Source organism: Eutrema salsugineum, unplaced genomic scaffold, assembly GCF_000478725.1.
Source record: "Eutrema salsugineum unplaced genomic scaffold, Eutsalg1_0 scaffold_12, whole genome shotgun sequence".
NCBI lineage: Eukaryota > Viridiplantae > Streptophyta > Magnoliopsida > Brassicales > Brassicaceae > Eutrema > Eutrema salsugineum.
Window position 1 is genome coordinate 8301511 of NW_006256895.1, and position 11701 is coordinate 8313211.

At 33.4% G+C, this 11701-nt stretch overlaps 2 protein-coding genes across 2 annotated transcripts; both read left to right on the top strand.

The window, feature by feature from the left end:
• Positions 1–6599: 6599 nt before the first annotated feature.
• On the top strand, positions 6600–9669 carry LOC112089176. Its single transcript, XM_024160153.1, has 5 exons — positions 6600–7470; positions 7567–8107; positions 8192–8353; positions 8463–8839; positions 8936–9669. Exons 1-5 carry the CDS (start codon positions 6600–6602, stop codon positions 9667–9669), a joined length of 2685 nt encoding a protein of 894 aa, XP_024015921.1.
• Positions 9670–9683: 14 nt separating this feature from the next.
• On the top strand, positions 9684–10730 carry LOC112089177 (ATP-dependent DNA helicase PIF1-like). Its single transcript, XM_024160154.1, has 2 exons — positions 9684–9990; positions 10096–10730. The coding sequence occupies exons 1-2, from the start codon at positions 9684–9686 to the stop codon at positions 10728–10730; spliced, it is 942 nt and encodes a 313-aa protein (XP_024015922.1).
• The last annotated feature ends 971 nt before the right edge of the window (positions 10731–11701 follow it).

The window sequence follows — 11701 nt, forward strand, 5'->3', positions numbered from 1 at the left end:
TAGTTGTTATTTCTTTATATATTTCAGAGGGTTGTTTTTAAAAGCAATTTTTCTTTTGGATTTTTACACTTGATCTTATGCGAAATCGATCTTAGGGTCATCGTATCGCTGTAACTGTCATGCCCGATGAAATCCCTCTGCATGGACCTGTACTTAAACAAGGTTACTGGTTTAGGGTTCGTCGATTCGTTGTTAAGAAGGCCAGTGGTTCGATCTGCATAACCGTAAACAGGCATCGGTTTATTTTCGGATCTCATACGGTCGTGATTCCTATTTCTCCAGTAACCCATAATCTACACTTGCGTCTCAATTGCACACGCTTCTTTGATATCGTGACTCACAGATTAGATTTTGGGTTTTTAATTGGTAATATTGGTAACCATTTGTTAGTTTTGTGAAAATTTTAGTATAATATATCGTTTTGTTAATATCACTTTTTTTTTGTATCCGATATAGATGTAATGGGAACCGTGTTGAAGATGGGTGATCTCTGATGGTGTGGTGGTTGGTGTGTCGAGGGTGTGTCAAGTTTTACCCTAATTGAAATCAATAGCCGCAAGTGCACAGCTGATCGATTGTAGTACTTAGGGATCGAATCCACAGGGAAGGAGGATCTTTTCCTGCAAAAAGCCTTTGAAATAAGTTAAAGTAAGGAAGTCTAGAACAAAAACGGTTTTGTGGGGGTTTGGTAGTGTGTTTAAAATGTAAAAACGAAATCTTAAAAGAAAATACGGGAATTAAATGACCTAATAACTAAACTTAACGAAAATGAATAAAAATGAGAAAAACGGATATCCTAATTGCTTAAATGAAAATCTACTAAAAGGAAAGACAATATTGAATTAAAGCTTTAAAGAAAAACGGTGTAAATCAATGGGAAAGAAAGCGTTGGGGTTCAGGGAAGTTTCTCAGGGGTACGAACGATTCAAAACATTGCTAGAGAGTAAATTGATAAGATCTTAGCTTAAACTAAACTTTTCGAACTGGAGTCACGGACGTATGAATACGCCACTGTCGTGATCATAGACAACTATCTCTCTCAACCCTGACCAGTAGGTTTCCACTCTGGCCCTGGAAGAGAAGAGATGCATTATGTTTAAGACTCGTCCTAATTCACAAATCGCCCATAGGTAGGTTTCCACTCCTATGTTTGTTTTGGTCTCCCAAACTAGATCTGATACCTGATGAACACTTTCGTGTCACCAAGCATCTGGATCAGATTGTAGTTCATGACGCTACTCTCATGCAGTAAAAACGAATTCAGAAGAAAAAGTTCTAAGATTCGGCTCAAAAGCTCATGGAATCCTCATCAAACATATAAATCCCCATCGAAAATCCCTTAATCCCAACAATAAAACTACTCAGACATAATGAACGAAATCAAAGACATAGTATTAAGAAGTAGAATAGAAACCAAAATTAAAAAAGAAAGAACAAGGGTTCAAGAGAACAAATCTCTCTCTCCCTAAAAGCTAAAGCAAAACAAGTATTCTAAAACAATAAGAAAGATAGAATCTGATGATCGATTAGGGTTCCTAAGACATGTATTTATAGTGCTCAAGACCTCTCTGGACGTCACTTAGGGTTTCTCCAAATGTGGGCTTCAGAAATGGGCTTTTTAAGCTCGGAGGTTGATGGCCGCGGTCGGGAGTGCTCTGACCGCGGGGAATGGGTGGTTTGCCGCGGTCGGGATGCTCCTGACCGCGGGAAATTGGTTGTTGGCCGCGGGTGGAAGTGCTTGCCGGCTGGTTTACGGGACATCTTGCTCTTCGCGTATCTTTTGATTGAACCGTTGGATTGCCAAGCTGTAAAGTGCACTGGAAAGCTGATATTTCCATCTTTAAGGTCTCCAAATTTGAGCTGGATCAGACGGTGAGAAGGCCTTCAATCAGGGGTGAACTTCTGACGGTTTGACTCTGAGCTGAAATCTCGTTTTCTATCCATTTTGTTAAGCTTTTCCCTAAGTTACCTGAAAAGAGTCTTGGAACTGCAAATACTAGAAAAACATAATAAAAGTACTTAAAAGTAATTAAAAACATAGAAAAAGTATTTCATAAACGATCCATAAAAGTGGTCAAAATACGGTGTTATCAATCTCTGTGAGATCAACAGCGATGCTTATGAGGATAATGCAACATATGTTCGATTCGAACTTCTTGATGCAGGGTAAGATCTATGAGTTTATATTCATATGTCGTTTGTTTATGCAAAAAAAAAAAAAACAATGTATCGTTTTGGTTTTATAACATCTAAACTGGAAGAACCTTTTTTGTTCTATTTTAATCAATTAGGAGAGATTGTGTATTCCCATGTATCACCCGTGGGAATTTGGCTAAGAATCTGCATAGTGTTTATCAAAGTAATCAAAGTGAATCAGTGGTGTTTGTGCTGAGGTTTTGGAAGATGACTAATGGTCAATGTAGGTTTTTATTCCTTTTTTTAGTATTTTAGAATAGCTAATCTTGCATTCTTCTAATTCTGATTCGTAAAATTAATGATAGGTGTTGATAAGAATTCAGTTGTCCTGTGCTCTTACCCTCCTTGCTCTGATTTCCTGTGTAATCCTGTTGATGACGAGATTGACGATTTCAGGGCTAAGTAAATATTAAATTTAATTTTTCTTTATTGACATATTTTGTTAGTTGATTTTAGATATATTGATCTAACATATCGATTTTTTTTTGTAGGCGATACCGCCTTAACTAATGCACCATCGATGGAATGTCAATTCCTTATCTTTCTTTTTAATGTTTGTAAAAATATTATATTATGATACTTATTAAGTGATATTGGTTGTTGTCTAATCTACAATTTCGGTTTGACTCTATGCATACTGCATTATGTCTTATTTATATTATCAATGTTATGAATGATTATGTCTTATTTATATTATGAATGTTATTAATGATATCGTTACATTGTCTTTAGTGTCTAGAATAAATCCGTATATCAATGGTTTTGTAGTGTTTTCATCTTTTTTGGTGATGTATGGTGATTTGAAAAGTTGATTTGTAAACTATAGTCTACTCAAAGGGCTAAGTATTCATTGTGTTTTTGAAAAAATATCTGACAACTTCTGATAGATTTGAATTGATGGATATCTATAGTTTTTGATATATGTATATCTATAATATTTGGTAGTTGTATATCTCCAATATACAATAAACTTATCGAAAACATAAATTTTAAATACTAACTAATATTATGATTTTATGTAATATATATATATATATTTAGATGTTATATATGATAAACTAAAATTTGTTATTTAATGACTGATGCACTGACTGTGACAGTTATTCTAATTTCGATAAACAATTATTTGGTTTTCATATACTGTATTTCCTTGATTTAGTCCTTTATTTTTCTGGTATATTGTTTATTCTGGTGTGTATATATTCAATAAATTGTAAAAATATTAACATAGAATAGCTTCCCCAAAATAAAATTTTTTGTAGAGAACATTTTCTAAAAAGCGTTTATCGTTTTGTTGGTATTATGACAGCCTAGATAGAATATTGTTGGTATTATGACAGCCTAGGTAGAATATTTTTGGTCACTCTTTCGTTGATATACCTATATTCTGATAATACAAAATATTAATATTAATAATTTATTAATAATTTAGTATATTAATATCTGTTAATCGAGTATTGTAAACTACTTATTATTATTACATTTTCGGTAATGATTATCTCTTTACAGAATATATGGCTTATGGGAATCGTTTATCGTTTACATGCGGTTTAGGCATTAATATTATCTATATAATCAAAAATGTTAAAATTGAACATTTATAGAATTAAAAATGTTTAAAGTACTAAAACCCTAAATTTGTAACATTATATATATATATATATATGTGTATATGTATTCATGTCCATTAGGTTAATTCATCGTCCTAGGTCTATTGTTTCGTTGCGTCTCTTCTAATGGAGTTTCCAGGTTTTTTATTCTTATTTCGTTAATTTGTAGCCTATTTTTAGTCATCACACAATTCTCTCAAATCTTTATTTGTTATTCTTCACATTGAGAATCTGAGATGACGAATTTTTCTTGGTATATGAGAGTTTCTTTCTTATTTTTGTGGATTTCTAATAGACAATGATTTTCATGGAAGAGGCAAAGTGGAGATTCTACCTTTTCATTTACCTCCCTCAAAGAACGTTTTCTCATCTGACCTAGATTTACCAGTTTCAGAAACAAAAACTAAGTTTTCAGCTTGGATGGTGTGTAACCAGGACTCTCCTAATGCCCGAGAGCTCTTATACTCTGAAATACCAAAAGACTTCGTTTGGGATCGTATACGAAAACTTTGGAAGCCATGTATTCGTTCTACGTTAAGTAGGTTTATGGTTGATCGTTGTAGCGTTGATTATGGTGAGCTTTACTACCTGCGTCTTTTGTTGGATGTCGTGAGAGGACCACGTTCTTATGAAGATATCAGGACTGTTGAAGGTGTTGTTTATCCTACATTCAAAGATGCATGCAAAGAATTGTCTTTGATTTGATGAATTTCGTCAAACTTTTTTTTTTCATATGAAGTTTGTGTTTTAAACACTGATCCATTTATATCGTGGAATAGTTCATTATTTTTTTTTATAGTTGTAACTTTCGGGAATTATTAATATGAATCATATTTATAATATGGCTAAGCTAACGAGTTTTATTTATCTTATGAACAATATAAGCTAATAAGTTATGTTTAGAAAAGGAAATAATATATATATATATATATATCGTTTAATATGATAAAATAAACTAAAGAATATGTTAAACCGTTGAAAACTCTTTGATGCTTTACAAATATATATTCTCATATTTAATACTTTTACACATTACCAAACGTTTTCTTTTTTTTAGTATTATAATCGAGAAAAAAAAATATAATGCATCACCTTACGATCGATCTTAATATAAAATATTGAGAATTGGAAAATATGGAGTTTTATAGGATGTATCAAAAATGTACATTGTTCGGCAAATGGAAAAAAAAATCTTATTTTAGAAAATATTTAGGATTAGCACAGATTCTGAATCATTAATCTATAAATATTTTCGGTTATACGGAAAATATAAAAAAAAATCTAAGTTAGTTAACATAAATATATATTATATAATATAATGATATATATGTATATATATATTTATATATATATACATTGATAGACAATTTTTGTGTACTTCTGTTATCAAAAATCAGAATGAAGCGCAAAGCTAGGTCTGATGATGCTGACTTCCTGGTTTCTTCATCTGTATCCAAAAAAAGTGAGTTATGGTCGATGTCACGTGTTTATTGGTATGGAAAAATATCTAAAATTGTAATTATTTAATTAACATAGATTGGAGTGCAAGAAACGAAAGATATGCCCCAACCAAAGCTGGTGATAGTTACCAAACTGTTTGAGGGATTGGTCAATCCTACGTTGATGAGAGAGATTTATCCTTGGAAGGTTGTCGTGCTGCGAGGAAGAGAAGAAAGATTATTATGAGAGATAAGAAAGCCTTATAACAAGATATTGGTTTGATTTATAATTTGTTCTGAATTATATATTTTGTTTTATCAAATTAATTATCAACAAATTAATAGTTGTATTAAACTTTTGTTATCTATGATCTTCTGTGTAGATTCCTTGCTTGATTCTTACAATAGTGCCGAGTTTGCTTGCTTTATAGCTACTGATTCTGATTCTGAAAGAGAAAACGATGAAGATAGCGATTCAGAAGAGCTATTGGCCGATATTGTCGTGCCACAAGGAGAGAATACCGATGTTTCTCCTGTTAATAAAAAAAGTTCTACGTCGAGGAAAGGAAAAAGGGCAACCAATAATGGTGTTGCTACCGCAGATGAACCAATTGTTCGGACCGACATAGTCTCAATTGTAAAACCGGGGTTAGATGTTAAGGGTATTATTTAGATTTATTAATTACCGTTTTATATTGGTTTTTGTAATTTAGTTCTTAAATTTTTATTATTACATAATAAAATCTTTTTTTTTAGGTTATTATGATGACGGTGATCCTATTTATATATGTGAGTTTTGCAAAGCTTATATGTGGTATGGAGAAAGATTGGCAAAAAGGGCTACACGAGCTAAACCCAAGTTTTCAAAATGCTGCATGCAAGGCAAAGTTGTTCTTCCCTTGATTAGGGCTCCACCACAATCTCTATTATCGTATTTATACAATGTTGGTGATGAAAGGTCTCATTTTCGTGACCATATCCGTGCATATAACATGATGTTTTCTTTTACTTCGCTTGGAGGAAAAGTTAACAACTCAATCAACGATGGAAAAGGGCCATATGTTTTCCAGCTATGTGGTGAGAACTATCACTCAATAGGTGATACGATACCGGCTCATGGTGCGAATCCAGCATTCCTTCAGCTTTACATACATGACACCGCAAATGAAACATCCAACAGAATATCTGCATATGGGTAAGAAAAATTATGTTTGTTTTTTTACTGCTGTTTTTTGGTTTTTTAAAATATAAAAAGTTCTAACGAATTGTTATTTTGATTTGCTTGTTTTTGGTGATAAAGGACGGTTGGTTCCACTTCAGAATTAAGAGAATCGGTTGTTCAAACACTTTAAAAATGTTGGATAGACATAATCGTCACGTCAAAGCTTTCAGGACGGTACAAGATAAGTTTGGAAGTCTTGGGGATACCAGTGGTTTACGGTTAAAACTGGAATATGATAGAACATCAGATGGACGTACTACTAATTTTCCAACTGCAAAAGAAGTTGCTGCGTTGGTACCTAATGATTTCGATGTTGGAATCGAAACACGAGATATAATTATTGAAAGTAGGTCTGGAAGATTGAAGAGAATCAGTGAATTGCATCCTGCTTATTTGCCTTTACAATATCCATTGTTGTTTCCATATGGTGAAGATGGATTTAGACTCGGTATAGATATTGGATATGTAGATAAGAAGGGGAAGAAACGTTTGACGATTACTATGAGAGAGTTCTTTGCTTTTCGGGTTCAAGAGAGGTTTGGAGAATCTCCAACAATTGTAATGTCCGGAAGATTGTACCAACAGTTTTTGGTTGACGCGTTCACGATGATCGAGACGAATAGACTTCGCTTCATATCAATGAATCCACAGAAACTTCGATCCGAGATTTTCGATAATATAAAGGATGCCGCTGATAAAGGAAATTCTGATCTTTCTGAGAAAGGTAGAAGAATTTTCATTCCTGCTTCTTTTACTGGTGGTACAAGAGATATGCTTCAACATTATCTGGACACTATGGCCACGTGTAAACATTTTGGATTTCCAGATTTGTTCATCACGTTCACATGTAATCCAAAATGGCCTGAAATTACTAGGCATTTACAAAGACATAATTTGAAAGCAGAAGATAGACCAGACCTATGCGCTCGAGTATTCAAAATGAAACTTGATGATCTCATGTACGAGCTAACTAAAAAAAATGTCTTGGGAGTTGTAAATGCTGGTACGCTCTATTTAAATGTAAATCTATATTGATGATATTTACATATGATTTTTGATAACTAATTTATTTTTTATGTTTTTACGTGTTTTATGATAGCAATATATACAATAGAGTTCCAGAAGAGAGGACTTCCTCATGCTCATATCGTTCTTTTTTTGAGGCCCGAAGACAAACTACCAACTGGTGATGATATCGACAAGATTATATGTGCTGAGATTCCTGATAAGGAAACTGATCCTCATCTATATGAAATTATTGGTGATGTGATGATGCACGGACCATGTGGTGCTTTGGATAGGGATAGTGTTTGTATGGCTGATGGTAGATGTACCAAATTTTTTCCAAAGGCATTTAGTCCTGTTACTAAAGTTGATGATGTTGGATACCCGATATACAGGAGACGTGAAGACAAGAGATTTGTAACGAGGAAAGGATTCAATTGTGACAATGGCTATGTGGTTCCGTATAACAGAGAACTTTATATTCGATATCGAGCTCGTATTAATGTGGAATGGTGTATACAATCGCGTTCTGTCAAGTATCTTTTTAAATATATTCATAAAAGAGCTGATTATGTTCGCGCAGTAGTAGGCAAAGATGACGAAGATGATGAAGTTAAGAAGCATTTCAACTGTAGGTATGTTTCTTGCAATTTTCATTATTTATCTTATCAATGAAGTCTTCAATACCATCATTGATATTTACTGTATGTTATGTTTAGGTATATATCACCTGGCGAGTCTATATGGAGGATCGAGGGTTATGATACACATAGTCGTACAGTTTCTGTGACAAAACTCCCGTTTCATCTGCCGAATCAGCATTTAATTATATACAATGAAGATGATCCTGCTGAAGAAGTGGTTAGAACGTGTTACCGTTGGTATGTCCAAATTCATGGCTTGGATGGAATGTAATAAAGAGTATGAAGAAGGTAGATCTTTAACTTACGTAGAGTTTCCACATAAATTTGTTTTTGATACAAAGTTAAGGAAATGGAAACCAAGGAAGAAAGGGAAAACTATTGGTAGGATCACCTATGTTCCTATGTCTGTAGGAGAGGCTTATTATTTGAGGCTCTTGCTCAATATAGTTATAGGTCCAACGTGTTTCGAAGATATAAGAACGGTTAAAGGGCATCATTATGATACATTCAAAGAAGTTTGTTTTGTCCTTGGGTTACTCGATGACGACAAAGAATACATTGAGGCTATAAAAGATGCAAGTTTATGGGTTAGTACAATAACTAGGATTGGTTGTAGTTATGCTGACTACAAGAAGTGTTTCTATGCCTTCGAGTGGGATGCTACTTGGGATATTTTATCCGAAGACGTGTTATATACTCAAAGAAAATTTCAAAAAAAACCAGGTCAGTTTTTTAATCAATACTAAAATAATTATTTGTTTAACTATTTCACGTGATATGCTATATATTCATATTTCTGTTTGGGTTACTGATTTTCAGATCTTAGGCTGTCTACTGAGCAGGTTAAAAACCTTTGCTTAGCTGAGATAGAGATGCTTCTGCGTACTGCTGGAAGTTCTCTTACAGATTTTTCATGTATGCTGTATCTAGATGATTTGGATATGACTATACGCGGTAATCCTCTTATTCGTGATGAAAAAAGTTATGATCGAGATTATTTGCGAGTTAGACATGATGAGTTGTTTGCCACGATAACTGATGAACAACGACTTATCTATGATGAGATTCTAGAAGCTGTTTATTCAGGCTCTGGCGGAAGGTTTTTTGTTTATGGTTTTGGTGGTACCGGAAAAACGTATCTATGGAGCTTATTAGGAGCCGCGTTACGTTCAAAAGGTGATATTGTTCTTAATGTTGCATCAAGTGGAATTGCTGCTTTGTTATTGCAAGGAGGTCGAACGGCCCATTCGAGATTTGCAATTCCAATTGTTGTTAATCGTTTTACGACGTGTGCAATCAAATCTCAATCAAACCTTGCAGAACTGATCGATGCATCTAAACTGATAATATGGGATGAAGCATTAATGATGAGTAGAGATTGTTACGAGACATTGGATAGAACCTTGAAAGATATATTAAAATGTGACAAGCCTTTTGGTGGTAAAGTTATCGTTTTTGGTGGAGATTTCAGGCAAATTTTGCTTGTTATTCCAAACGCAGGCAAAACAGAGATTCTTATGGCTACTCCCTTTGGTTTGGATGTAAAGTGTTGAGGCTTACACGTAACATGCGACTAATCCCTGGAGACAACAGTCGTGAGATGTGTGATGAGCTAGCATCTTTTACAAGGTGGATTCTTGATATTGGAGAAGGAAAAATAAATCCGAGTGATAGCGGAGAAAGCGAGATCAATATTCCGAGTGATAGATCGATTCATGATTGTGAGAATGCGATTAAAGCTGTTGTTGATGAAGTTTATGGACAGGATTTTCACAAAAAGACTGATCCTAAGTTCTTTCAGGATAGGGCTATTTTGAGTCCAAGGAATGATGAAGTTGGGCTTATAAATGATTACATGTTATCACAATTAAAAGGTATACTTAAATAGTTAATTTTTGAAATGTTTTATTATTTTTGTCTTTATTAATGTTTTAGATATTTTTTATTTGTAATGATGATTATCATTTTGCATATAACAGGTGAGGAACGAACCTATCTAAGTTGTGATAGTATTGATCCTTCTGATAGAGAAATTGATACGGATGATGCATCTGAAATTCCCTCTCAGAGTGTTCGCTCAGACAGCAAAAACGATCCGGGTAATATGATATATACAGAAGAGTTTCTAAACAGTGTCAAAGTTTCTGGTTTACCTAACCATTGTTTGCGTTTAAGAGCCGGTACTCCTGTTATGTTGCTGATGAATATTGATCCTAGGAATGGTTTGTGTAATGGAACTAGGTTACTTATTACTCAGATGGCCAATTATGTCCTAGAGGCTATAATAATAGCTGGTGACAAAATAGGAGAGAAAGTTCTTATTCCTATGATATTTTTATCTCCGACAGAGACTAAATTTCCTTTCAGAATGAGGCGCAAACAGTTTCCAATTACCCTTGCTTTTGCGATGATGATAAACAAGAGTCAGGGTCAGACACTTGCTAAAGTTGGATTGTATCTGCCTAAACCAGTCTTTACACATGGTCAACTGTATGTTGCTGTTTTGCGGGTAACATCCAAATCAGGACTAAAAATCTTAATCACGGACAAAGACAAAAAGCCTCAAAGGAAGACATTAAACGTTGTATACAAGGATGTCTTTGATAATATTTAGTTGCATTGTTGTTTTTGTGGCATTGCTTTTCTCTGTTCTATTGTTGTTTTAAAACTCGATCAGTATTTATTTGATTCTTGCTTAACAAAAAGAAAAATTTATCATCTATGAGTTATATTTTAAGGTTGGATTAGATTTAGATACAAAAATAATTTACTATTTATTTACTGATTCACTTTTTATTTAATGAATTTATTGATTTTATATATATCAAAATAATCATATAATAATATCATCAAATACCATAAAGGAGAGAAGTCAAAAATATTACATAAATATGGCCATTCAAAGTTTTTTAAGTGCTAACCATAAAATAAAATATAGTAGCAAGAAAATTTCAAAGAAAATATAGTTCACCATCAACTATATTCTCAACTTTCTCTTCCTCTTCCCATTCTTCACCTTCTTCTCTGACTACAAGACGAAAAATATAAAAATAACGGTTATATCAAGTAATTTCCTAAAAGTTCTCTATAATTTAATGAAAAATTTAACTGATTACCTATTCTGCTGTATCCATATGCCTGATCTCTGTCTCAACGAATCCACAATTTATGCACTTTAAACCTATTTCGAGATCTAGCCACAGTTCATGTTTCCCTTTTTTATAGCGTGATTTTGGAGATTCATCAGTTGATATCTCATTATCAGTCTATAGAGAGATATTACAAACAAAAACAATTGTTATACATTCTAAAATCATGGATCTCTAATCGAACATATATTATGAATTAAATATGAATGAAAGTATAACTTACTTCTTTGATAGTCGGTGTGACTTTTTCAGTTGGTTTGCTTTGTGATTCCATTTCTTCCCAAATCATATTTAGTTCGATCTCCCAATCAGATGGCATAGGTGGTGACTTAGGTTCATCCTCACCGAAATGCATTCTCAATGGTGCTGGTGTGATTACGAGAAGTCCATTTTCATCGTATTTCTTTTGTTCTTTGTTCTCCATTTTTTTTGTTTG